Consider the following 25,032-nt stretch of genomic DNA (forward strand, 5'->3'; position numbering starts at 1 on the left):
CCTTCCCAGATTCGATATTCTCGTTGATGGCTACAATAGTCAAGATAGGAATTCAGTTCGTTATTATCTTCTATTCCGAGCCCGTGACAATGACCTATAATATCTTTGGGGTGCAGAAGATAATGAACTGGCCTGGTAGGTTATCTATAAGCAGTTGTATCTATAAGCAGTTGCTGCTTCTAGATGAGTACTAACTTCTTCTTCTTCTTCTTCCGCTAGGTAATTCCCCTGATCTAAATGCTATAGAAGCAGCCTGGCCATGGCTAAAGCGACGAACTACCTCCCGTGGCGCCCCCTGAGATAAGAAGACTGGAAAACAGGCATGGATTGATGGATGGAGTGAGCTACCTCAGGAGCATATTAAGCAGTGGATAGAGCGCCTAGTACGCCATATCCAGGAGGTTATTAAGCATGAGGGAGGTAATGAATATAAGGAAGGGACTACGGGCCATGATAATAGGGTGTGGAAGGGGAAGATGCGAAAGGGAGAGCTCTCTAGGCGTCAGGATCTAGGAGATGGCCCCCTCTTTTAAATCATCTCAAGGAGGTTCTCTATGGGCAGCAATAGCTTCATTTTGGCTAGGAGTGGTAGACATGGCTTTCTTCTGCAGCTCTTGTATACAGCCAGCCAAGTGATCTATCATATAAATTACTTACCTTGACCGTATATTACAGCCAATAACCAAAAAAATTACTAGCGTCGAGTAAGACTTAATATGCACACCTCTGTAAAATACATTGAAATACCATAGATGGGGGGTAGGTGGCCGGCTCGCTTGTGGATTGCGTTAGATTCAAGTTACGAGTCAGGATTAGTGCGTTAGATTCAAGCTACGAGTCAGGATTAGTCATAAAGAATGATAACTGTTTGCCTTGCCTCTCTTGGTCTTTATTATCTAGTTACTGTACTTTTTTTTGCGGCTGTGTTTACCTTGCAGATTTCATATGAGAACGAGCCGAGCACACCATCCTAAATGTTCAATGTCTCCTCTATCTTTGACCATTATTATCCTGCATTCCTATGTTTCAAATATCTTAATCTCGTCCCAATTTCGCATCACCTTTGTTAAGGCCATTCTGATAATATAACATGATCATGATGTCTGAAGACGCCAGTGATTCTCATCTATGTGAAATTTGTTTAAAGACCTACAGGCGGCGTATTTCTCCCTGCCTTGAACCACAGTACTCACTCGCTCACATGGTGCAGGTGACTTGTTAATGCGCCATCGACGGCGCTGTCTGCAGTCAAACAAATTCACAACTCGCCGCAAAGCATGTAATGCATGCGTTCAAGCAAAAGCCAAATGCTGCTATACCCAGCCAACCTGTTCTCGATGCGCTAAACGTGGCATCCGCTGCGAATACGTGACTATCGCTTCTTCTGAATCCTCGACCAACACCAACACCGATTCCGCTGACGACCCTCCTACTCGGACCCCCGAGGCCCCGGCCGTTACCACCGAGTCCCTGCCGTCGTCCAGTGGTCGCAGCCTAGTAGCCACATCTGCAACAGATCAAATGGACTTTTGGAGCTCGCATGGTTTCCCCTGGTTCATGGACATGATTGATATACCCTCGCTACCATCCTCCTCGACCACCGTAATCAATGAAGTAGCCTACTCCATGCCAGCCATTCCGAACGCCTATTCTAACCCCATCTCCCCTTTAACCTCATCACAACAGATGACCCGCGAGAGCATAGCACCGCAATATCATGGCATGTCCGGCATGTCCGACATATTGGGCCTCGGGGAGTTGGGGAATACAACCTCCCCTGCGGCGCCCCTAACCTTCACTCCGAATATATCCGCAGCATGCCCCTCCAATTGTATGCGTCTGCTCCTGCGATATCCAATGTTATTACTGCAGGATGATTTCTACTGCCCATTTCTGCATCGAAATCTCTTCAACGAAGAGGTGCCCGACATGACCGTCTTGCCGCATACGTCCGTGGCGATCTGCTGTGGGAGTGGATTGATTGCAAAGGAAGGTGCTCATTATGTCAAGCGCGCCATGAATGCTCAGAGGCACAGTTTAATCGAAGCATATGTAAGCCCTCTCTGCAATATCAACCTATATAACCAGCCTCTTATATATAGACTAACGTCTTTTTGTGTGACGGCATTAGCCCAACTACCACTGCATGGAACAATGGGATGCCCTGCATGCCATGCTGCTATACGAGATCCTCGAACTCGGTGTTCCCCCCATTGAAGAATCTAATAGTTGGAAACAGAAACCTCGCGCGAAAGGCCTCATCAAATCACCCTTCCTTGCCAAGATGACCCGGTGTTTCTCGCAGTCGTATCTGGAGACGCATGACGCCTCTCTCATGCCGTCTGTGGAAGCCAACAACAATGCTTCCTGGGTCAAATGGGCCGTCACTGAAACCGCCCGCCGCACCATCTTCCTGGCAAATATTGTCAACTTTTTCAGCAATCGTGACCACGAGTCCAAGCGGCAATCGGCATACTATGAGCCTCTCAACGACGACCTGATCATGAACATGCCTCTCCCCTGCAGTCACGCTCTCTGGGGCGCACGCACAGAAGAAGAGTGGAAGAAAGCGAGGCAGATGGATGGACTCTCCTCGCCGACTGCCACCGCCGCCAACGACAACGATCCATTCTCCACCTTCATGCGCCCACCGGGTGCGGAGAACGCAGGTGACGGGCTCCTGAACAAAACTTCCCAGTTGTCACTCAAATCTCTCTTTTCGAATTTCACAAAGGATTATCTTCGGGTGAGCCTTGAAGCCATCGCAGGGTTTGGCGACTCCAACGAGCTTCGATTTTTTATTGTTCTTTGCGCATTGGAGCAGTTCGCCTGAACTACTGACCAGCAGTTTTGTCTGCAGTCTACGTATGCCCCTGTTTGTAGGGCTATGCAGCACCTCCGAGCACGTGCGCTCTGCGTCATGTGCCCCATTACGGGAAGTATTTTCTCTGTAGATCTTCCTGACCCTTTTGTGCAAACTGTAACGCCTCACAAAACTATGCCATCCATTTCCCAGACATTTAAAATTCTTTGGCGTATGTTCCCAGAGCAAAGTCGATTTTTATGTCTTGTTAAATCTGGCATTGACCGGTACTCTTGTAAACCTAATGATTCAACATCTCATTGCAAATAGTGTAAAACCACTACTTGGCTCCTTTTCCTTTATTGAATGGATAGATGGACCTCAATACATTCACTTATCCTATTGTTTTATTCCAGCCTTTTCTTTTCATTTTGTCTGCATCATTTTTATGTGCAATTTTTTTTTTTTATAATAAAAGGTAGCTAAACAAGAAGTTCAATGTCACGGGCTCAGCTAGGATAATGGAACATCAACTCATGTGTTCTACCTAGGTAGCTATCGACGAGAATAATTGACATGAAGGAAGAAAAGAGGTAACGCTGTAATCATTGATAAAGCAAACAACGCACTTCATGTGACAGCCGGCCAATGTGACCAGGCCGTCACATTCAACACTTACAGAAAATCACTGGGATTGAAAAAAAAAAAGAGGACAATTATTTACACAGACGCACTTGCAGCCATTCACGCCACAGCAATCTGACCATCGCGGCTCTCCGTGCACTTCTCCTTCTCCTTTTCCTTGAGACTATGGCCTGCAACATGCAACTGCTTCACACGTTCCTTAACGTGCTCCCCCGCAACAACCGGTTCGAACTTGGCCGGGTTTGTGGCCGAGACCAGGGCATCCAGTGGCTTAACCAGGAGGTCGCGATTGAAGTGGCCAAAGAAGGCAATGGAGTAGCGATCCGGTACCTCAGCTTGGAGGTCGCCTTTCCTCGTGGCGGGTGGTTCCACAACCCGGTGCATGGTTGAGGGCAATACACCGTTGAAGAAACGTGAGAGGAGATCTCCAACTGAATTTTTTTTTTTATTTGGTGTCAAACTCCCGCTTTCATTGATGTTGAGAGAGGGATGAATAATAAGACTTACCATTCAGCACAGCACAATCTTCCTTTCGTGGAACGTATTCATATTCGCCAGTGTTGCGAAGCACTTGCAATCCCTCCCCAGAATCGTTAAACAACAGAGTCAAACATCCATAGTCCGTGTGAGGGGCGGCGCGGACCCGAGTCTGGAACGACTCGGGCTCCGTAGCGGGATAATGCAGGCAAGCAATGAAATGGCTCCTCTCGCCGATAAATGGATGGAGAGCCTTTGAGGGCAGTCCGACCTCCTCAGCGACAGCGCTCAGCAGCTCGAGAATGACATTGTGGCATGAGTCGAAGAAACGGACGATATCCGCCCGCATTTCATGCGACTCGGCGTCTTGCAGCCACTGGTTAGGCTTCTCAGTGTCGTCATCGCGATACATACCGAAGAACTCCTTAAGGTCGGAAGTCTTGGGGTTGTGTGCTAGTTTGAGGGGGTTCGAGTATCCCTGGCTTGGACCGCGGCCTTTGTCCATCTTGCCCAGGATCTTCATCTTTTCTTCCAGTGGCTTGGAGAAAAAGCGCTTCGAGTGCGAGAACAGTTCATCCATCGTGGCCTGGTTGATACCAGGGTGCTTGAGGTATGCGAAGCCAGTGTCGCGCAAGGCAAGGAAGAGCTGGTGTCGTTCCTTGAGTGAGGTTGATGTGCGCTGGCCCTGTGCATCTTTCTCATTCAATGATGTGAAATCAATCACAGGAAGGTCTTCTAAGTCTGCCATGGCTGACGCTATAATGCTTTGGTGGGGTGTATCTGTGTGGTATTCAAACCTTCATAGAGGACGTCCATCATTTACATATTTATGCAACAGGACCTTATAAGATGTTGCGTTACGTCCATCAATGTTCCTATACTTCCTCACACTTTTTGAGAGGTACAGATACTCGACCAAGGCCAGTTTCCAAGAGATGGGCGAGTTTGGCTTGTGCGCTTCGGAGTTGGGTTGTCGACCGACCACTTTTCTCCGGCGTTGCGAACATCCACTCTTCTCCGAACATGCTCCTGCTCGCGGTCGACCATGAGGAAGAAGTGAAAGAGAAATGGAAGAATCAATTTGTCAGCATCTTTTATTCAAAAGCAGGGAGAACGCGGGGCGCTCTCTTTCGTCATTCTTGGATCGTGGTATATAACTAACCCATGGCAACATCTGTTCTGACGTTCATTTTGATTCTACCAATTCTGTTATTAGGGTTCCTCGATATGATAAGAGCCGTAGCCATGAAAACTGCAACAGAAAGCAGCGCATTCCATTTGCCCGCCTTCGGTGGAAAAGGTGCAGGAGGCATCCTCGTCGGCCACAGCATCACCCCCAAGCCCGACGCCGGCGCGCACGACACGAACAAGCCACACGAGGCCTGGGCCCTCAAATCCGGTCTCTATACGCCCCGTCAGCTTGTGGAAGGGTTTGCTCCTCTGCTTGATACCGTTGTCTTTCGTCTGGGGCCGGATCCTCCCAACGCCCGACCATCCCGGGCTCAGTTGCTTGACAATCTCGCCGCCAATCTGGACACCAACACGCGCGAAGCCTCCATGCGCTTCCCCAGTCTTGACTTTGACGAGTCCCGCAAGGAGGTCGCCGAGCAAGCCAGGCAAATTGGTCGGACCCTAGTGCAATACGCCCGCAATCACACTGGCGGCCCCTTCAACCCCGACCTATACCTTCGCAGTCCATGTGAAGGCCATCTTCTCATCCCGCCTAATGTTGACCTGATGTTTGGTCGTCGCAGCCAGCCACACCTAATGCAGCTGTTCAATGAGTACATGCATCAGATGGTGCTGCTGCGAGACGCCCTACTGCCCTTCAAAAACTACGAGGATGTCATTATCCCCATTAACGGCCGAGCGGCTCGAGGTATCCGTCATCTGGAGTCTCCTCGCTCTGAATTCCTCGCCCAGCTTTGGACCAAAGAAGTCTCCCAGGCGGCTGTCGTCAAGCAGGCGCAGGCCCTACTGGCCCCGAATATCCTTGCCCGGACCGCGCTCACCAGCACCAGCACCAGCACCGGCCCAGGCTACGGCTTCCAGTACGCCCATGGACTTGTCCTCCCTGCCTTTTTAGCTGCCGGTTCTACCCCGTTCCATCTGCTACAGTACATTCCCGCCCGTCTGGTCGAGGATACCCCCAAGGACATCATCTTCGACTACCAAGTGCAGGACTACTATCTTGCCCCTCGCGTGGAGATTCCTGCTGGCACCAAGACAACCCCGGCTTCTTACCCGTTGGGCCCAGAGGAGAGCCTTAACATCCAAGCAGCCAGCATCGGTGTTCTTCTGGCGGTGTCTCCCTCCACCTCGTCGTCCAAGACAGTTCGACAACTGGAACTGCGGCTGGAGCTGGAAAACGGGAAGTGCATCTCCGTGGACGTCGGCCAGGTTGCCCGTGGCCATCGCTACGCGTATATGGCACAGAATCCATCTCCTCCCTCTCCCTCTGCATCTGTGAACGGCAACGGCACGACCAACGGCGAAGCCAAAACAGCGACTGCCATCGTCCATGATGCCGCTTCTGTCCTTCTGCAGACTGAAGAGGAGGGTCTTGTCACCACCAAACAGGGCGGTCTTCATATTATTCCCATCCAGGATCCTCTTGTCTCTCTGGCTATATTGGGAAAGCTGTATCCCGAGAATGTGGTGCTTCTTCCCAAGGCTGAGAGACTGGAGCAGGCGGAGAAGGCTGGGAAGGGACTGGAGCCGAAGTTTGTGCTTTGGGGTGGTGCGGAGCGTGGTGGATTGAGGGGGCATTTCTAATTTGGATCTAGTGGCGTGGTTATAATTTTTATTTTTTTTTTCTCTTTGGTTGTTGTCTTGTTCCACGGTTCTGTCTAACTCAACTTCTATTCTCCAGTCATGGGATACATTTGATTGTCATTTGATTCTCTATACTATAGCAATGAATGTATAGTGGATATAGTGAAGTATATGTCACAACCTGGCTTCTCTCGTATCGTACCTAGGGTTCTAGTTAGTTGTATTTCGAGACAGGACACTTACCTCTAAGTGTTTCGTAGTGCACCGCTGTGCTTCAATGACCATCCGGGTCCTAAGTCGTATGCGTCGATGGGTATATCGCCCCCTCCAGGCTCCGTAAGATAACCACAAGTAGAATCGGTAAAGGTAACGAATAGAGAAACAAGGCCAATCAAGCACGTATGCTGGGTTGTTGATTAAGTGCGGACGAGTCAGAAACTAGAAGGTAACCAATGCTTGATTAACTAGATTGATTGCGAAGAACAGAACTAAGTACATGATTGAGTGTCCTTATATATCCTTTCCATGCTGGGCGTGGTTAAGCTGCGGCAGCATCCAACAGATATCCAACAGTATATCAAACATTACGTGACAATTGGCTAGATGCCCGACCCCGCGTTGGGTATACGTCTACGCGAACTATATATATGTGTCGGTCTCCTACCTCGACAGGCGTTCTTCTTTCTTTCTCTATCGAATCCTTTTTGTATATAGCTAGATAATAGCTTCCGGGCTCGGCCCCTTACAACAAACTCAGAACCAGCAGCACTGACTGGGGCTAGATGCTCATCAAGAACAACAAGAGGCCAAATGTTGACAGTTTGCTTTGCAGCCCTGATGCCACCAGGCTGGAAACTGAATGAGCACAGCAAGCTCCTTCAGGAAGCAGAATGCCATAACATCTTGCACCTGACTGGCCAATCCAACTGGATGGGAGTCAAGACTAGACCGGACTACGTTTTCACTTTGGGCAGAATCCAATGACGCCAAGCCGCTGTCAACAAAACTAACATGGATGCAATGAAACAGATAGCGCGCTACATCAAAGGCACTATAGGTTACAGCATAACGCTCAACCGGAATGGCTCCCTTTTTGAGGTGTATGTGGATTCCTCCCATATGGACTGCGAAGAAGCAAAATCAACTGGATCATATGTGTTCTTTTTCCAAGGAGCCCCAATCAGCTGGCCGTCAAAATGCCAGACAATAACTACAAACTCAACCAGTCTATCAGAATTCATTGCCATTCATGAAGCAGTTATGGAGGCACTGTGAACAAAGAAGATCCTACAAGCACTTGGACTCAAGGGTGATGGCCTGATTCCGGTCTACACTGATTCAGAAGTAGCTATTGACTACCTGAAGAGTCCCAACTACTCGCCAAAGATTCGCTGGATCGATGACAAGTACTTCCTCGCTAAAGACATGCTACAGGAAGGCAAGATTATCATCACCCACATACCTGGAAAGGATAACCCTGTAGACGCGCTCACCAAGCCGCTCCGCGAATACGACTTTAACCGCTTTGTCGAACGCCTCGGACTGAAGGGACGCAATGAATGAGGACTGATGGAACGGATGGTAGACGCGATAGAGACGAAAACTTGTATGAATACTATCATGTACGATAGATAGCTCATTCGGCCATTAGTCGCGGCGCATGGTTTGGAGAGCCTCAGGCTCTAATATGCCCCGCTCCTGATTGGCCCGCACTAGCGAGCTCACACACATATGCCGGATAGAGGAGATCCACCCTCATCGATCTAGACAGCTACAAATACAATAGTATCATCAATGCCTTTCCTTGCCATAGCCTGAACCACAGGAGACCCAGGTCGTTTCAGAAAGAGGAAAAAAGGGAAGCAGAGCAGATCTGCTCTTTGCCATTAGCCATGTCCACCGCCATGATCTTCTATGACATCGCGATGCGCCCGCCAGTTGCAGCGACATGCTGCGGACCAAACCCTTGGAAATCCAGACTCGCGCTCAATTTCAAAGACATTCCTCATTCGACCTCATGGGTGCAGCTGCCAGATATCACCAAGGTACGCCGAGGGCTCGGCGTACCCGCATCTCGCAAGTTTGCCGATGGCACCGACTTCTACACACTCCCCATGCTCTCTGACCCATCCACCAACTCCATTATCGGCGACTCCTTCGATATTGCTGCCTACCTGCAAAAGTCATACCCGAACTCGGGTGCAGGCAACCTGTTCCCCCCTCAGACGCTCGACTTCGTCTTCGGGCACGATCTTGCGCTGCTCGCGCCGCTGTCAGAGCGGAAAGAGGGTGAGTTTGACGAGTACGCTCGATTCAATACAAATGTCGATGCGGCTTTCAGCGCACACGTTCCGCTTATGATACATGGTATGCCTCTCGACCCAACTACCGCTGAAGCGACTAAGGCAGAGTTCGTTCGGCGCGCTGGGGTTACATCTTGGGACGATTTCGCGGTGAGTGGCGAGGAACGAGAGAAGCTGAAGAATTCTTTCCGAGACGTGCTGGGGGACCTGGCCAAGTTATTCTTGAGGGACGCCAGTGGGCCTTTTCTACTCGGAAAGCAAGCCAGCTATGCGGATTTTATTGTCGGCGGATGGCTGTGGATGATACGTGGGACTCTACCGGACGATGAGTGGGAGGAGGCGAGGGGCTGGCATGGGGGTGTTTTTGGGCGGTTGCATGATGCGCTGGAGAAATATGGGGAGGTTAAATAGGACGTTAACTCCAAGCCCTTACAAAGAGTATGTGACGACATAATTCTACCAGTTTAACAAGCCGTGTATAGCCCGGGAAATAGCCATACCACAGCAACTGTTGTATCTCCAATCGTCACACCGCCGTGTCAAAGATGGCCTCCAACACTATCTTATTTTGCGCCAACTATACCATTAAATCACCCGAGAAAAGTCAGGATTTCCATCACAGTAGCTCCAGAGGTGTCTAATGAAGCCTTTTGGCTCGGCGAAAAGCTCTTAATCCGCTCGCTTTCAACTTCCCTCGGACATCTCGACAGTCCATCTCTAGAGATCACCACTGAGCTTCCCTGGCATCTGCACATAGCCACAAACGGACCGTCCCCCTTGATAAGTGATTCAACATTGGCCATACTATTTAATCGCCGACAGAAACCGACAAGTGCCTGATAATCAGCATGGCAGCCATCTTAACATTCTGCACGACCAATGTGCCAGCAAGAGCACGGAGTTATATTCTATATATTTTGAGGTTTTTCACCAACCAATTCGTCTCTAGGTAATCACTCAACTCATGGAAGAATGAACCACCATTGACCCTGAATGGTGTTTGAACATCTTGAAAATTCTTACTAGATCCGACCAAGCAGAGCTAGACGAGTTCTGTACCATGCCCAAGCAAGCCTTCGAGACAGGATTCGAAGGCTAGAGCAACCCACAACTTCGCCAACACTTTCATCATCTCGTCTCCAACCTCGCGGGCACAACTATCGAGCGCCAATTCATGGCAGTGCTTGACAACAAGTCGGCTGCGTAGTCGACCGTGGTGATGCATTATCGATTCGAAAAAGTACACTTTAGACAAATATCCTAACCTAATTCCCATTCCAGGTGAACTGGGTGATGATAGTTATGTCTGGTGGAAGTGGCGTATGCCATTTCGATATGCCTATCTCTTTTTCAATGATCTGAAGCACTGTGATCCAGAGGTTGTTAAGCTCTACTCGCGGCATGAGTTTCTTCTTCTTGTACATAACCATAATAATCTGACATCCTTTAAAAAATAAACATTAACCCCACCCAGTCTGGCTGCGCTCGTTTTTTTCGTTTGGCAAAGACAAAAACATACAACAGCCAGGGTTCGCTGGTGACACACTATCCTACCCCTTGGACCTACGGTCTGACAACCCTCTCTTTGATTCTCAGATTGGCACAATTTGATTTTGCTTCCTGCGATTGGCAAATACTCTATCTTTCTGAATGTACTCCGTGCCTAACAACTTAAGATTGAGAAATTGGAATAAGTGTTGCAGGAAGGAATTTGAAATTATCCAGTGTCAAAACATAATAGTTATCTATAAACATTGCACATCTGCATCCACCTCTTGAACAGACGTGGAACAATATGACCTTAGCTTCAACCATGGTTGGAAGATGATCAAGGCTGCAATCCTTTCGCTAGCTAGGTAACCAGATCAACAAGCCAGTCCCATGGTATGTTCAAGATAAGGATGAGGTGCTTCGCAATCTGCCAACAATTTCACATGCCTGTTTAAGTGTACTTTCAGCCATGTCTACCTTATTACGTAGACTGCTGGCAACACCTGGAAACCTTGTTGCTTCAGTCATTTCGCCCTCCTCTGCCATGACGTTGTGGAGATCGCTATATAGGTTCCCCATTTCCTGATGAATCACTTGTTTCAGCTCTGAGAGGATTTCCGTAAAGAGGGAGCGGCAGTCGGTATTGATGGCCTCTATGAGATGAAAGAATATTGTGGTTTTGGTGAGGTGATCTCTCATATAACATTTTCGCCGGCCGTCAACACCTCCACCTTTGGTAATAGTCAGCATAACCATTGGGAAGACTGATTATTTTCTTCTGTCAAAGAGCAATTCATACCTGAGTCACTGTTACACTTATTATAGACAGGCCGCATCAACCCCGCCATGTATGAGCTAGCGTGGCCGTAGAGAGCGTCTCCCTTTATTAGACTGGATTAATCCATTAGTTCAGCATACACAATTAAACTGATAAAATTATACCTTAACGATTCTATAAGGCGGTTGAGCAACTGCCCAACGCTGTTGGTTATGCAAGCCTCTCTGTCACCCATGTTGTCAATTAAGTTTTCCAATGCGATTGGCGCCAGCAGTATATTGTCTGTAAAGTTTTTCAGCAACCACCCAGTGTATTGTGAATAGAAAAGACTAAGGTAAGTAATATGGGCTGTACCTTCCAAACATTCAAGATTTTTCTGAAAAGCGGCTCTTACAGCGCCATTCAACAAATGTTTTTGTATGAGAATCCATTTTTCCAAAGAGGACCAAGATTCTTCCAAAGCTGCCTGCGTGCCTTCCAGTAGCTCGGTATTCCAGCAATGAGAACCGGCATTTCTTGTCGAATGCGTACCGTAGTTTCGACAAAAGGCCGCATAAGTAGTATGATGCCACTGAAATAAGTCAGCCGTCTTGAGATGGATTCAGTCCAGTATGGGAGGAGTATTATCGACGTACACTCTGCCATACCCTGCTGGTTTGAAGCGCACTTTTTCTCCATTCGGGAGCTTGTTCATCTGCAATATATTCCAAAAAAAATTGAACACCCGCTGCACGGCTCACACAATTACAAGATGCTACTCACAGGCTACATCGAGTATTTCGTCGTCAAAACGTTCCTTGAGCCTTCCTGGGAATGCCCGGAATCCTGCGTTTTGCGGCATAAGCGCCTGATGGATGTCAGCTGGGCAAAATATTATGTAGAATTATCATACCTCACGGAAAGCTCTTTCGATATCCAACAATACTTGCCGCAGCGTTTTCGCCCTCTCAGCGGTGACATTGTCGCAGCCAGTCAGGGTCCATTGTTTCACAGATCGCAGCACGGCTGGTGCACGATGCTCTAGAAACGCAGTAACGAAGCAAAATTGCGCCTCGGCTGGAACTAATTGACAGTAATGACGTAGTTCGCGAATACAACTGAGCTCAAGATAATCATCGTCATGTGTCGAGTTACCTCCACGGTGCCGAGAGTACAGTTCGTTACTGATGCAGAAGATACGAACTTCCTCACCATGCTTCCTAAGGCATGCTTCAACGCGCTGATTCCGGTTCCAGATCAAGAATTGGTCGCGTCTAGGGAGACTTAGCATCAGAGCCTTGTTATGCTGTAGTTGCTGGGTATAGAATACTCAAATTGGGCTCTATCTTTGTTGCTTCTATAACGAGATATATAAGTATGGAGGCTCCTATCGGGAATAGGTGCGGGAAGGGATGCTCACATGAGTTCACGTAGATTTCCACCACTGCCGGCTCTAAATGCTTCGGCGAATCTGCTCTCCGCGTGTCTTACCCGTCTTTCTAGCCTGTTTATCTCCGGAGCAAGATCACTGTACTGGCGGGCCATTTCACCTGCTATAACATCCTACATTGCGTGAGCAGACACACCTCGAAACAGTCATTTAGGGCACTAACCTCGCTTCTAGTACACACGATGCGCATTGGTTGTCCTCTATTGCATCGTGATTTTATCTCGTCAATACTCTGGTCGGTGATGCACCTCGATATTGTCGTCACAACGAAAACCTCATTGCAGGAGTGTTTGAGATATCTGTCAGTTGCACGAACCCGAGCGAAATTCAGGTCACGGAAGCCTGTAATGCAAGTTAGTACATGATAGAGCAGCTATAAAAGGAACTTGAAGCTCAAACCAGGCAAGTCTGCCAATACTAAGCCGGTACGTAGAATTGGTGAAGGCAAGTACACCCTGCCATCGGTAAGCCATATTTGAATAAAGATATCCATGGATACAGGCTTTGCGCAGCCTCCTTACCTAATTAGCTTGATAAAAGGCCAGATTGCAGTTTCTCCTTCATCCTGCGGGTCCATTGTGAGTCTATCAAGATGAGACTGACAGAGGTTAAAGCTGCCCAGTACAGCTTTATGTTGCAGCGCTGGGCCTCCAGGACGTTGTCTGGACGAAGGCTGTGTCCATTGTTGAAGTCTCTCCAGAATTCGCGAATGTGCGGCTTCTGTCTGGTCAGCAAGAAATTCGTGCGTGAGGTCTGGCTGTCCGCGAAACATTGAATGGAACGTGGCCCATGCCCTGGTTGACCGCTCGCGAATACGCTCTTGTTCTTGCATGCTGGTCACCTCACGAAAGGTATCTGTGTAATACATTCTGAAGCTCTGGAGGAGTTCCTCAAGCAGTTCCTTTACTTCTTCAGAGTCCATGTAGAGGACTTCAATTGTCCAACTGGGATGGTGGCGATCTATATCACGGAACTCGGTAACGACAGAGGTACAGGCCGAGCCCTCGGCACTCTGACAATTTAGTAACACGCTATTAATTATTTTTTTCAAGAGATTTATAAACATACCGACCGGGCCAGACCATCTAGGTTCAGGAGAGAGTTAATCAACCTGCTCTTGCCAACCCCCGAGTCCCCAATGAATCCTATAGTGCGAGTTTCTGGACAGTCAAGTTGACTTGCCATTCGTACCTGCTCGTGCTGTTTTGAGAGGTCGGATTCTTGATCAGCAATCAAAGGGCACTGCTCCATGTCAGAGATGATGCTTGACAAATGATCTTTGACGTCTCTTAGGGCCCCCTGAAGGTCGCTGTTGAATATAGGCGCGGAGGGCGGCAGTTCCTGTGGCACATCATCCAATGAGGAAATATTGCTATCGTTATCGACTTCGCTACCAGTGTTTATTTGGTATCCTTGGTCTCCATCAAGGCCCGGCTGGTTGTGACTGGGCAACGGATCGCGAACAGAAGTGTGTCGCCCGGAGGTATCAGGATCTTCCGACGTCGCATCGAACAAGTCGGCATTAACCGAGGTCGATTGCCCTGAAGACAAGCTCAATGCCCTCAAAGGCTCACTAATGCCCAAGTTGCTGGCTGTCTCAAGGGAAGCGACCGAGCCGTTTGGGACGTAATTTCTTTCGTCTGGAGTTTCCGAGTCGGACTCTGGTGGCGTTGACTGTCCCGCATCGCTTGAAAGGGAGTCATGGTCGGGGCCATGATCCACAGCCTCTACGGATGGTACAGTAGCCCTGAAGGTGAAGGGTTGAGCAGACCGGTCGGGTTGTTGCTGGGGCGACATAGTAGGTGATCGAGATTTTCTGGGAACAAGAGATTTCCTTTCTCACTTGCAGTGGAAAATATGAGCTTGATCAATTTGGTCTCAAAAAAAAAAAAAAAAGAACAATGAATCAGTGGGATTTTAAGCGGTTCCGTGCCCCTCATATCCCAAGAGGGGGCATCGATGGCGCTAACAATGCAAATGACTGCGCCGCAACCAAATATAGTAGGTGCCATGTCCATGACCTACAGAACTATGAGGTATTAACAGAGTAAGTGCATTTACACAGCCTTTGACTCAAAGTAGGCGCTTTCGATCCTTTTTGTTGACTTGCAGCCATCACTCACCATGGCGCTCAGCATGGACAGCATGGAACATCTTGATATCCTCTCCCTGAGCCAGCTGCTCACCCAGTGCGTGCCCTTAGAAGAGAAGGGGAAGGATAGCACGTTGACACGGTATGATGTAGAATACAAATTTCGCTCTATAATATGAAATAGAAGATGCTCAATTTTAGACCATGTTGCTATACCTATACCATGGTCATGCTCTACAGTAGTAAACATGGATACACAGACTGGAGACCCTGGAGCTCACCGAGCCCAGTGATAATTGGTCCCGGCGCACTGTCAACCAAGCCACGGGCAAATGCATAACTGACAAACTACATAATGTCCTTGAAGTAGCCCAAGCAGAGCTCGTAGCAGCCCAGTAATGACATGAGCACTATACCAGCCGCTACTTGCCCCGCACTATAAGCCCAATGAGAAGGTATGGCTCACATTGCGCAACATTCGGACTAACCGCTCCAGTAAGAAGTTTGATGTCCGTCAAGCTAAGTACACTGTCCTCACTCGGGTGAGCTTACACGCATACCAATTAGACACTCCGCAAGGTATACACCCAGTGTTCCATGTAGATATTCGGAAGGACTGTAAAGAAGAACACCTTTTAATATGTCCGATCTCCGGCCACTCGACTTTACCTCCTACAATAATCAAGATCAGAGCCCCCTCTTCTCCGTTTTGCCGCCCGAGATCCGACACGAGATCCGAAACGAGATCTACGTCTACGCTCTGTCCGAATATGAAATTCTCGAACGATCATACAATAAAAACACCGACTGGTGGCGACTGGGCAACACGGCTGCACTGCGAACCGCTAGAGCTCCTAAGAACATGTCGACGACTCTACAACAAAGCATGGTCAATGCAGTTCGCTCTCGCCGAGCATCACTTCTACCTAGAGCAATCCGATCGGTCTCCTGGCGGAACCTGGCCTCGCGGTTTTAGATAATATAACTGACTAGTCCACGAGACATACGGGAATCACCAACCCAGTGGGAGATCTGGGTTGGGTGGAATTCGTGTGTTTGCCCAGCTTTGGATGCTGGAGCCCGGACGTGAGCTGCAGAAAATCCTGGACGTGCGGCATTTTTATCCCAAGCGCGTCGCTGTGGCGATTTGATATCCAGACTTCTGGTTCTGGGAACGCAATGCGCGTCTGCATGTTGATGCCGCTTGGGTGAATGGAATCCGGCTTCTGGACAGTGTTACATCTTTCACGTTAGACTTCGAGATGATTGACAGACGCAAGGACGAGGTGAATTTGATTGCCAATGATGCTATTCTCACAGCCTGTAAAGAGGATATTTCAGTATCCACGTGGACAGGAAGCTCACTCCTGGGTGGTCAACGCTGGGTAAGAGATGATATCCGATCAGGTCAGCTTGATTATCATGTTGTGACTGTGACATGGAAGATGAGACAGAGGGGCGATTGCCCTCCTCGCCCGTGTCCGAACCTCGCCGTGCCTCGCGACTTTGTCAAAGTTTCTCCGCCATTTACACAGACTGACTCGATTAATTTGCGCAATTTTCAGGTTGCCAACGTATCTTTGGATACTCTAGCCGCAGAGGCCTGGCGGGCAATGCAGCAATATTACAACAGCGCGCACCAGGGGGGTCCGGATTAACTTACTTTCAGTAAGCGCTAGTTCCATCTGAGTAAAGACAACCTCGATCATTCTCGTTTATCTCCTCACATCGGATTAGAATCCCAGCTACTCTTATCATTTGAATACAGTGCAAGTTGAAAACAGATTCGCACACAAGCCACACGCCGGCCGGTTAGTAGTTGAGTGGGTGACCACCAGCAAATCCCGGCTGTTGTATGTTTTTGTTTTTGCTTCTCTCACGAGGGCAGGAGGCTGTATTATATTGTCCTGAGCATAGCAAGGGTTTGTATAATTCTTGGTTTAAACAGTTAGTATAACCTGAGACTACTGCTATGAGCAGTCGAACAAATGCATCATGTCCGTCCGGATCCTAACAATCTCCCTTAAAAAGAAGCACAAGCCTTTGGAAGAGATCGAACTCTATGAATTTCTTCGGGTCTATTTGGCTGGATGGATCCGGACCAGACAGCTCTTTACGGTAAATGCGGATCGCGGGATGGCAAGGTGGGCGGTTCAAGGAACACAATCTACTTATAATGTTAGCTGCCATCAATGATTGTCTCCCAAAGTTTCTCTCAGCCTTACATGTTCTTTACATAGACTGCTTTTTCTCCAGACATAGAACTCGCACTTGATGAATCCACACCTTTCAATTTGGCCCGCTTAAGGGTAACATCCTCCCCTCTCAATCACATCTATTTATCTTCTCTTAGTTTGACACGGAACTGTGATGACACCGTCTGAAGGGCGATGGTGGGTAGCGGCAGGTTCTCTGGCTTGATGTAGAGGTGTAGAGGTCTGGCTGCTTTGACCTGCCCTCATAATCTCCAACGCAGTGATGATAATAAATATTGAGACCCACGGCAAAGCACAACTCATCTATGAGGGTGGCCGGGTGGGAATATGTGCTCATTCCAACGTCAGCAGCTGTCATCAAGTGCTCTTGATTGGTGATTTATATAGATCTCACAGGTTCCGTAGAGGCGAAGGATCAACAATAATCCCCGGGGAGGCCTTTCGAGATGAAACCTATATTCACGTCAGGTGGCCATGGATCACCCTTCCAATAGCCGCAGTAATCTTCTCGTGTTTGCAACGACTATGATAGCAAGTCGCAAGCTCAATGCGATACTATGGAAATCTTCTACCCTTCCATTGCTTATGTATCGTCTCGGGACGGAGCCAGAACATGATTTTGATTCTCTGCGGAACGTGGATGAAGTGCAGGGCGTTTCGAAGAAGATCAAAGTTATTGCCGAAGACAACCAGAGCTCGCTGCTGCTTTCTGGGAAATTGGCAGGTTGAGGTTTTTTAGCAGGTCTACTATTCTTTTACAGTGCATGGAAATCATCTGTCGGAGCTCACCACCACCTTCTCCTTCTCCTTCCCTTGATGGCGGCCTACAAACCTGGGTACAGATTCTCTGTATGTACTTTGTCTTCTTCAACCGCTGGGGCACATTGAATGTGGATTAGGTTATGACCGAAAAAGGCATGCTAACGATACTGGTGTATTCAGGTAGCTATCTGCAGATGGAGTTATAATAATATGGCTGCCATGGAATTTTGACTCTTTTAATAGAATATAACTAAAACAAGAATAATAACTAAGAATGATGAATCTTAAAATTGGAATTTTATTAGGGCTTCTTAAGAACCTCGGCAAAAGAATCATTCCCTCAGTGCTTCCCCCAATTCATCATCCGTCTTAGTCTTCTGCGAAGCGAAGGCCAAAAGAATAGCCTCCCAGTGATCATCCTGAAACTCCAAAAGGATAGCCGCGTCCTGGTACACCAATTAGGGTATCTCAGTAAATTCCCTTGATTCATATGAATATCATGAATCCCCGATCCAAATAATGAGCCAAAAAGATATATCTTCGCCTGGTCCTTGATAGCATCAGCAAGTATCGGCTCGACTTTGTTAAGAATATTGTTATCAGGTCCGTGGACGTCATAAGGTACAAGCCTGCCGGAAATGCCCCTAAACAACCCAGACGCCGTAGCGTGGAATGGGCATGTTTTCTTTCTAATGGATCCTTCTCTAAATGAGATATTGATGTGGGACTGGTCTGATTTATTTAGAAGTCAAGCGTATGCTACTGAAGTTTGTACTTCTCGCCCGGATCAGTAGGCTTTAGGTCACCATAAGGCCATAAGGAATGCTCACTCAGCCGCCCGCAAGGAGAAACCATAGTCTCGTGGATGGTAGGAAAAGACGGGTGTTACTGGGCCGCTGTCAATATGTGCGACCAACAACGACCTTTTGTAACAATCCCCGGCTGTGCTCACATTTTGCAAATCCCATTACCGTGGAGGATGAGGCGGTAGATAGGGTCAGCTCCGTGGGGAACAGCTCGGTATAGTTCTGCTCGAAGACCATGGAGTAAGTCGGCATTGTAAAGTTGACATATCGAGGCAACATGGCAATGGCGCTTGCAGGGCCAACACCCGCTGCAAGTAAGATACTCGCAGGCATAAAAGCACCGAATGCTACTTTCAGAGAAAGCAGAAACCCGGGGGGACGTCAGACTAGCAGTAAATTCATCCGACCACAGATAGTCCAGTCGCATAGTGCTATACGCAGCGAAGATGGCGCCAAATGGTAGAGCTGCTTGTTTAGTAGCGAGATACTCTATATAGGTCACCACTACCGTTCCCATGGAGATCTGCATCAGGAGCTCATGAGCCTTCGAGGCAAACTGAAGCATATTGGACCATGGGCCATCTTCACCCGAGACATAAGCAGTTCTGAGGTTCAGTGCAATCAGTGCCAATGCGACGCTAAAGGGAATAAAGTGGAACTGAAAAAAGATCCTTGTAGCTGTCATCCTGCTGCGCTTTGATATGATTTTCGGCTGCTCTTCTGTGTTCTTTTTCTCGGCATCATCGCTGGGCTGTGAGGTCTCATTGGGATCTATGGTCGACTCGTCGCGTGAAGGAGGCAAGACAGTCTCTTCGTTACTAGATGCGAGACTAAGGAAATGAGTGTTTGGTTCCAACAAGAGGCATAGAACACCTGGCTTACCTCTGTCTGTCTGGTCTATTTCTATGGTCTGTGGAGTCAATACTTGACAATGAAATTTCTTCCTGATCATGTTGACATTCTCCATCCATTTCTTATGCCTGGTAAGATGATTACTGGAAAGAATATTCCATGAGGCTAGCCGTATTCAAATCCATGATCATTTGGCACTGCCACCAACGTATAGTTAGTTAGCTGTTTTGGGCAATGATGAACTGCAAGGCTGCGCGCTTGGCATCACTATTAGGTCGTCCTGACCGACACAATAGTGTTTTCGTACCTTTCTCTTGGCCGAAATATGCGTGTGGTCTCCTTGTCCATCGGTTAACGGCGCTTGGCTTGCAATGAGCTCTGTATATCAGGAACGGGGACTGAACAGGCAGTTCTTGGCTGAAATTAACCATTTGACCTGCATGCTGACGTCGATTGTCTTGTACATATGTACCTCTACGTATTTCTGATTTTCCATTTGCTTAAGCAGTGGTTCCTGCATGCTCAAGCATCCAATGGACTTGGTCTGAGACGGGAACAATGTAAATGTATGCTCAATCTGCATAGGGCAAATATACCAATTATTATGTCTATTTTGTAATAATATCTGCCGAAAAGTTTTGTTTTTTTTTTTTTTTTTTTCTCCCCCAATACCCGAACGAACCACCTCGTCTCCGAGATATAACATGGAAAATAACACAATTACTTACTCCCAGGACTTTCCTCGCAGGTGCTCTTTTCCGCCGCAGCCGTTTCCTGTAATTTCTGCAAATGACCTGCCGAAATGGCAGCATATTTACACCGTTTCCGAATCGCCGCCCCATACCTATAAAAAAGAAACGGCAACGGAATACAAGCCACAGAGATAAACCCCGGAATACTTGAAGCCCAATGAATCCCCAGGCCCTTGTACATATACGTCGTGAACAACGGAAACACACCACCAAACATATATCGCAAAACAGACATGGCCGCCAGCACAGACGCAGAATAGATGGTATACGAGTCGATGAGATAGTTGACAATCCCCATGTACACAATTACCAAGCCGAATCCAAAGGGCACCAGTGCTGCCACGCTGGCCATCCAATGGATAGATGGGGAGTTTGTCCACGCGAACCAGAATAAGCCGACAGGAACGGTTATGGCGGAGAGCATGCAAGGTGGGAGACGGGCCTCTGGTGGTGCGAAGCCGTTGTGTCGCTCTTGGGTCTTGATGTATCGCTGGTTATCCATGACGGTGTAGGCGACTGCGGTAAACATGCCTACTAGGACTCCTAGAAAAGGAAGGCCTCCAACGCCCGGATTCCAGCCCCGTTCTTGTTCGTAGACGATGGGGAATGCAGCAAAGAGCATGTAGAGTGTCCCGTAGATGACAGCAGCGTAGAAGGTGAATAGCAGAACGATTGGTTCGCAAAATAGCAACACCCACGGCCGTGAAAATACGGTTTTTAGGCGCTGTCCTAGAGTCACTCCTTCTTGGCCCATGTCGAGCTTACTCCGGTAGCATTTCCCGGTTACCTTGGAGAGCCTTGCCGCACGCTTCCCGAGGAGGACTGGTGCGTAGGTCTCTGGGACAGTAAAGGTCACCAGGATCCATACCAGACCTGCGCATGCGGCGAAAAGCCCTTCCACCCACCGCCAACCCGCGTTCATTCCTAGAAATCCACCTATAAGTGGACCGACTGCCGGGCCTAACCGTACTGTTAGTACCGCATGAATCACGAATGACTTGGAGGAACAAGTAGAATTACCAATATAGGGAGTAGATGCGAATAGACAAAGCGCAAGACCTCGCTGCCGGGAAGTAAACATATCAGAGACAACTCCACCCGCATTAGTGAGGGGAGAGGAGCCAAACGCTCCAGCAAAAAAGCGTAGAATCAGAAGTGTCTGGATGTTCTGTGCCGCGGCACATCCTGCACAGAGAACTGCCAGAAGCAGAAACGAGACGAAAAAAGGGATTTGCCTCCCGATATTCTCGCTTAGAGGTGCCCATAATAGTGGTCCTACGGAGAAACCAATGACATAAAGCGAAAGGCCCAAGGTAGCCACTTCTTCGCTGATATCGAAATGCTGGATGACGCCCTGAATACTCCCACTGTAACCGGAAGATGCCAGAGATATAATGAGCGTTGCGAAACCCGTCATGAATACAACCATCACCTTTCTGGCCATGGCGAATTGCATTGGATTGCGGGGGTCGTCTGGAAGCCATGACACCACGTGAGGATCGTCTTCAGTGCCGGATCCAGCATACTCGTGGTTCAGAATCTCCTGGGTGATGACATGCTGATCGGTCATCAGGCGCCAGAATGAGATTGTACGGGGATAATTGGGGATCATGGCACTCATCGTGTCTTGTGAGTTTGCGCCATTCTCTGCCATGTTCAATCGCCACAATGTCGACTGGTTAGAGTGTTGAAAAGCCAAGTCGCGGGCCAAGAGTGCACATCACTTTTATAAAATTTCATCAATCGAATCATCGGTGAAATCGGTTAACTCGGGTCGGCAGCTGTTGCGAAGAATTCGTCCCTGACAAGGCGCTCTCGGCCACCCGATCCACGGCTTGCCACTGTAGGACCTCGGCTCTCGGCGTTCTACGGACTTCTTAAAAACACCAGCGAACCCCGACTGTTGTATGTTCATGTTTGATTCTAGAAATTGGGTAGCACAAATATTTACATAATACATAAACAAGAAGTGAAAATGGTTATTGTACAGTGGCCTAAAACCCTCCCAAGAGACCCGCATAACATCAAAAGAATGATTGAAGCTTCGCGCGCTGACTCGACAGCCAACTCGTTATGGATGACTCTGACGTCGCGGTATAACCACTGTCCATTGAATTGCCTGACCGGCGCCGCAGCGCCTCAACGAACTTGGGCCATGTGTTTGTCAGCACCAGGTACTTGACGTGCTCTTGCACATGGTCGAAAACTGCCAAGTCGAAACCCTCAGGGATCTCGCCCGTGTACCGCGCCCTAATGCCAACGTCTTGCGGCGGTAATGTGGAAAAGTCGGCTTCGAATGGCGTCGCGGGGTTTACGTTTCCTTCTCCGCATAGGATCCGCGCGGGTTTTTCGAAGATAGACTGTAGGTGGTTGAGAGCTTGCGATGATATGTTTAGGGGAAACTCGGCGTCGCGCGGGCTGATGAAAGCTGTGTAGATCCATAGTGCCTGGTTGTACGTGCTGAGCAGCTGTTCCTGGCCGGGACTTTCCGGCCAGGATGACTTCCACGAGGCAGTGCAGGTCAGGAATGCAACGTTTTCTCCAGAGAAATCCTTGAGTGCTGCAAAATCCTGCAACGCCTCCGGATTCTTGCTGAGGACTTGTTCGAGAGCATCCTTTGTGAACAGACGGTCGCCCAGGCACTCTTCTGAGAAAACAGATGCCTGGCCCTTCTCAGCAAGCGTGGACGAAGATGTATTGTTCCACTCTTTTGAGCCCGATGTTCTAAGGGTTATTGATGGCGATGCCGTATCGCATCTAGCATACGAGTTGGCTGCTTTCTTGCTCAGGATCCACTGCCTGACGACCTCGTAGATGGGAACGAATACGGTGAAGATTTCCCACATCATGATGGAGAGATGAATCCTCCGTTTCCATTAGCGACTGTCAAGTTTGTCTGGTTGCACACAAATATGAATACTCACCATTGACTCGGAGTAAAATAAACATTGACTTTGGCAAAGGCAGGCACGTATGATGCGATCAAGAACATCGGAGTCGCATGAAGACTGGAGATGCAACAGGCGATAGTTTGCGTACGCCATCCCATTGTGTCACGGATACCCCAAGCTCGCCAGAGGAGAATCGGTGCGACAATCCATGCCCAGATGACTTGCCATAGCACGGATGGCCACCATTCCCATCCTCGACCGAGTTCCACTATCTGCACCGGGAGTGGCAAGCCGTCAAGTCCCGTTCCGGAAATACCATAGGTTGGATGGTATTTTTTACAAGCGAACCACATCCCGAGGGTGAGAAGGAACTAATAGAGTGTCAGTCTTTTGGACTGACCAAGGCACAAGGGAGGATAATATACCTGAAATACCATGCCAATGCCAACGAAAAGGAAAATCTTAGTCGTGTACTTAATGTTTCTCAGACGGCAAAGCCATGAGGAGTCGGCGCCGTTGCAGCCATGTTTTGTTCGGAGTTCAGGATGGACGAACTGCTTCTGCAGCTTGGCAATGTGAAGGAAACGGTGGTTCGAAGCGTGGAACAGAGCGATGCCCAGTGGAAAGTAGACGCCCATGCCGAAGTACTGGATGTCATAGGCAAGAACCATATGCATAGTTCCGCCGATCGGATAGGTGATCTGGCCGAGGATCCAATACACATGGAGAAGAGCAATGGCAGAGAATGATAACGGCAGACCGCGGAACCTAAGGACGGGATTGTGACGATTGACCAAGCAGAAGATCATTCCGGCGAGTAGGAGAGTCGTCCAGCTCACGCACCATGAAATGTAGAAGACACCTACTCGATCCCAGTTGGGAGGGCTCGTTGGAATGTTGTACACCGTGAGATCCGCCATGGCTGCCATGGCTGCCATGTCTGCCATATTGGAGATAAAGATGATGTAGGTTGAAAAGTCATGCGAAAGCGAAAGATGGAGGGCATGGAGGGGCATTTACGGAGTACAGCCAGGGGAGAACCCGATTTGGAAACACATCGTGGCAAATTCCAAATCGAGATTGTACTCTATAGTAGAGGAAAAGTGGAGGCTCATTGTGACCAGGGCACCAATGACATTGAACAGCCGAGCAAATTTAAGTTGCATTATTGGAATTGGTTTCAGGGCTACTTCAATCCGATCCACTGCCGAAAACCCAATCGGCTCCAGAATCTGTGCGATTATTCGCACTAGTGCAGATAATCAACAAGACTAGCCTAATTGGGTATTCGCTAACCCATGGTTTGACACTGGCATGTCGACTGTCCACGAAATTGCGGATCCCTCGCCTTGCCGGTGTCGGAATGCCTTGGTCTTCGCAAAACATGGCCAAAGACTTCTCCTGATCGGTAGGTTTCTAGGTATCTAGTCCGGCGATAGGCTCTCATGGATCGCCATCTGCTGGGGGAGGGGGGGGGAGGGAGGGGGCTAGAGAGAGACACTGGCATCTCCGGGGAAAGGGAATCTAAGGAGACTTTTGCCGCATCCATGGATCCCTCGGGCCCACATGGAATGATCGCGGAACTTTCCCGGGTTTTTGGGGTTGCTCCATGGTGCTTTTAAAGGCCTTATTCCCTCCAATAGTCCACACTCGACGTTTTTTCTTTTGTTCTTTGTTTCTTTGTTGCTTTTGTTTGCTTGTTTTTCCCTTTTTTTGCGCATCTCTTCAGACAGGGCCATGGACATGGGATGACCAGTTCCCATCGTCGCACATTGACATGCCCGGTTGACTTCAAGCTACTGAGATTTGACTTCTGGAGTGAACCGCGAGTATGGGTCAAGGGCAATCACTTTTGTTTGAATCAATAAAATGTGGCCCGGGTCTATTTCCAAGAGAATAGTTGGTTCTGAACCCATAGCTTTCTGTTCTCGGCAGATGTTATCCCACTCAACCCCGTTCT

General features: G+C 48.7%; 11 protein-coding genes across 11 annotated transcripts; 6 read left to right on the plus strand and 5 right to left on the minus strand.

Annotated features, from left to right (window-relative positions):
* The first annotated feature begins 34 nt into the window (after positions 1-34).
* Positions 35-578, plus strand: ASPGLDRAFT_53541 (uncharacterized protein). Its single transcript, XM_022548007.1, has 3 exons — positions 35-135; positions 220-285; positions 376-578. The coding sequence occupies exons 1-3, from the start codon at positions 90-92 to the stop codon at positions 531-533; spliced, it is 270 nt and encodes an 89-aa protein (XP_022395242.1). The 5' UTR covers positions 35-89; the 3' UTR covers positions 534-578.
* Positions 579-1,100: 522 nt separating this feature from the next.
* ASPGLDRAFT_182432 (Zn(II)2Cys6 transcription factor domain-containing protein) lies at positions 1,101-2,839 on the plus strand. Its single transcript, XM_022543024.1, has 3 exons — positions 1,101-1,160; positions 1,211-2,052; positions 2,132-2,839. The coding sequence occupies exons 2-3, from the start codon at positions 1,222-1,224 to the stop codon at positions 2,831-2,833; spliced, it is 1,533 nt and encodes a 510-aa protein (XP_022395243.1). The 5' UTR covers positions 1,101-1,160; positions 1,211-1,221; the 3' UTR covers positions 2,834-2,839.
* Positions 2,840-3,491: 652 nt separating this feature from the next.
* On the minus strand, positions 3,492-4,673 carry ASPGLDRAFT_182435 (isopenicillin N synthase family dioxygenase; the record flags this gene model as incomplete). Its single annotated transcript, XM_022543025.1, has 2 exons — positions 3,492-3,879; positions 3,956-4,673. The coding sequence occupies 2 exons, from the start codon at positions 4,671-4,673 to the stop codon at positions 3,548-3,550; spliced, it is 1,050 nt and encodes a 349-aa protein (XP_022395244.1). The 3' UTR covers positions 3,492-3,547.
* Positions 4,674-5,152: 479 nt separating this feature from the next.
* Positions 5,153-6,857, plus strand: ASPGLDRAFT_160586 (uncharacterized protein; the record flags this gene model as incomplete). Its single annotated transcript, XM_022542458.1, has 1 exon — positions 5,153-6,857. The coding sequence occupies one exon, from the start codon at positions 5,153-5,155 to the stop codon at positions 6,698-6,700; it is 1,548 nt and encodes a 515-aa protein (XP_022395245.1). The 3' UTR covers positions 6,701-6,857.
* Positions 6,858-7,510: 653 nt separating this feature from the next.
* Positions 7,511-8,263, plus strand: ASPGLDRAFT_62457 (uncharacterized protein; the record flags this gene model as incomplete). Its single annotated transcript, XM_022548530.1, has 2 exons — positions 7,511-7,800; positions 8,049-8,263. Exons 1-2 carry the CDS (start codon positions 7,782-7,784, stop codon positions 8,261-8,263), a joined length of 234 nt encoding a protein of 77 aa, XP_022395246.1. The 5' UTR covers positions 7,511-7,781.
* Positions 8,264-8,468: 205 nt separating this feature from the next.
* ASPGLDRAFT_53542 (uncharacterized protein) lies at positions 8,469-9,603 on the plus strand. The gene has a single exon (XM_022548008.1). The coding sequence runs from the start codon at positions 8,593-8,595 to the stop codon at positions 9,412-9,414; it is 822 nt and encodes a 273-aa protein (XP_022395247.1). The 5' UTR covers positions 8,469-8,592; the 3' UTR covers positions 9,415-9,603.
* A 1,095-nt stretch (positions 9,604-10,698) lies between these two features.
* ASPGLDRAFT_53543 (uncharacterized protein) lies at positions 10,699-14,556 on the minus strand. The gene is made up of 13 exons (XM_022548009.1): positions 13,770-14,556; positions 13,223-13,713; positions 13,101-13,156; positions 12,865-13,043; positions 12,672-12,814; positions 12,582-12,608; positions 12,165-12,525; positions 12,035-12,119; positions 11,908-11,966; positions 11,627-11,843; positions 11,437-11,554; positions 11,294-11,385; positions 10,699-11,225 (listed from the first exon to the last, which is right to left on the minus strand). Exons 1-13 carry the CDS (start codon positions 14,496-14,498, stop codon positions 10,894-10,896), a joined length of 2,889 nt encoding a protein of 962 aa, XP_022395248.1. The 5' UTR covers positions 14,499-14,556; the 3' UTR covers positions 10,699-10,893.
* An 877-nt stretch (positions 14,557-15,433) lies between these two features.
* ASPGLDRAFT_70705 (uncharacterized protein) lies at positions 15,434-16,451 on the plus strand (the record flags this gene model as incomplete). Its single annotated transcript, XM_022549509.1, has 3 exons — positions 15,434-15,682; positions 15,795-15,879; positions 15,952-16,451. 3 exons carry the CDS (start codon positions 15,434-15,436, stop codon positions 16,449-16,451), a joined length of 834 nt encoding a protein of 277 aa, XP_022395249.1.
* On the minus strand, positions 16,430-17,090 carry ASPGLDRAFT_53544 (uncharacterized protein). The gene is made up of 3 exons (XM_022548010.1): positions 16,825-17,090; positions 16,531-16,740; positions 16,430-16,482 (listed from the first exon to the last, which is right to left on the minus strand). Exons 1-2 carry the CDS (start codon positions 16,981-16,983, stop codon positions 16,606-16,608), a joined length of 294 nt encoding a protein of 97 aa, XP_022395250.1. The 5' UTR covers positions 16,984-17,090; the 3' UTR covers positions 16,430-16,482; positions 16,531-16,605.
* A 3,059-nt stretch (positions 17,091-20,149) lies between these two features.
* On the minus strand, positions 20,150-21,793 carry ASPGLDRAFT_138682 (MFS transporter; the record flags this gene model as incomplete). The annotated part of the gene is made up of 2 exons (XM_022541630.1): positions 20,150-21,141; positions 21,202-21,793. The coding sequence occupies 2 exons, from the start codon at positions 21,791-21,793 to the stop codon at positions 20,150-20,152; spliced, it is 1,584 nt and encodes a 527-aa protein (XP_022395251.1).
* Positions 21,794-22,205: 412 nt separating this feature from the next.
* Positions 22,206-23,992, minus strand: ASPGLDRAFT_138688 (uncharacterized protein; the record flags this gene model as incomplete). The annotated part of the gene is made up of 3 exons (XM_022541633.1): positions 22,206-23,046; positions 23,106-23,443; positions 23,498-23,992. 3 exons carry the CDS (start codon positions 23,990-23,992, stop codon positions 22,206-22,208), a joined length of 1,674 nt encoding a protein of 557 aa, XP_022395252.1.
* Between the last annotated feature and the right edge of the window lie 1,040 nt (positions 23,993-25,032).

The sequence above is a fragment of the Aspergillus glaucus genome, assembly GCF_001890805.1.
Source record: "Aspergillus glaucus CBS 516.65 unplaced genomic scaffold ASPGLscaffold_46, whole genome shotgun sequence".
Classification (NCBI taxonomy): Eukaryota; Fungi; Ascomycota; class Eurotiomycetes; order Eurotiales; family Aspergillaceae; genus Aspergillus; species Aspergillus glaucus.

Bases quoted from the DNA above. Each gene is read 5' to 3' on its own strand.
- ASPGLDRAFT_53543 (XM_022548009.1), bottom strand. From the start codon at position 14,498: ATGTCGCCCCAGCAACAACCCGACCGGTCTGCTCAACCCTTCACCTTC. The intron at 11,967-12,034 runs GTGAGTAGCATC...AATATATTGCAG, and splicing joins CGAAATACTCGATGTAGCCT to ATGAACAAGCTCCCGAATGG. The intron at 11,844-11,907 runs GTACGTCGATAA...GACTTATTTCAG, and splicing joins CCAGCAGGGTATGGCAGAGT to TGGCATCATACTACTTATGC.
- ASPGLDRAFT_182432 (XM_022543024.1), top strand. From the start codon at position 1,222: ATGCGCCATCGACGGCGCTGTCTGCAGTCAAACAAATTCACAACTCGC. The intron at 2,053-2,131 runs GTAAGCCCTCTC...TGACGGCATTAG, and splicing joins ACAGTTTAATCGAAGCATAT to CCCAACTACCACTGCATGGA.
- ASPGLDRAFT_53542 (XM_022548008.1), top strand. From the start codon at position 8,593: ATGTCCACCGCCATGATCTTCTATGACATCGCGATGCGCCCGCCAGTT.
- ASPGLDRAFT_53541 (XM_022548007.1), top strand. From the start codon at position 90: ATGACCTATAATATCTTTGGGGTGCAGAAGATAATGAACTGGCCTG. The intron at 136-219 runs GTAGGTTATCTA...TTCTTCCGCTAG, and splicing joins GAAGATAATGAACTGGCCTG to GTAATTCCCCTGATCTAAAT. The intron at 286-375 runs GTGGCGCCCCCT...AGCAGTGGATAG, and splicing joins AAAGCGACGAACTACCTCCC to AGCGCCTAGTACGCCATATC.
- ASPGLDRAFT_53544 (XM_022548010.1), bottom strand. From the start codon at position 16,983: ATGGCAGCTAACATTATAAGTAGATTGTGTTCCTTGAACCGCCCACCT. The intron at 16,741-16,824 runs CTTTTTAAGGGA...GGTTATACTAAC, and splicing joins TCTTCCAAAGGCTTGTGCTT to TGTTTAAACCAAGAATTATA.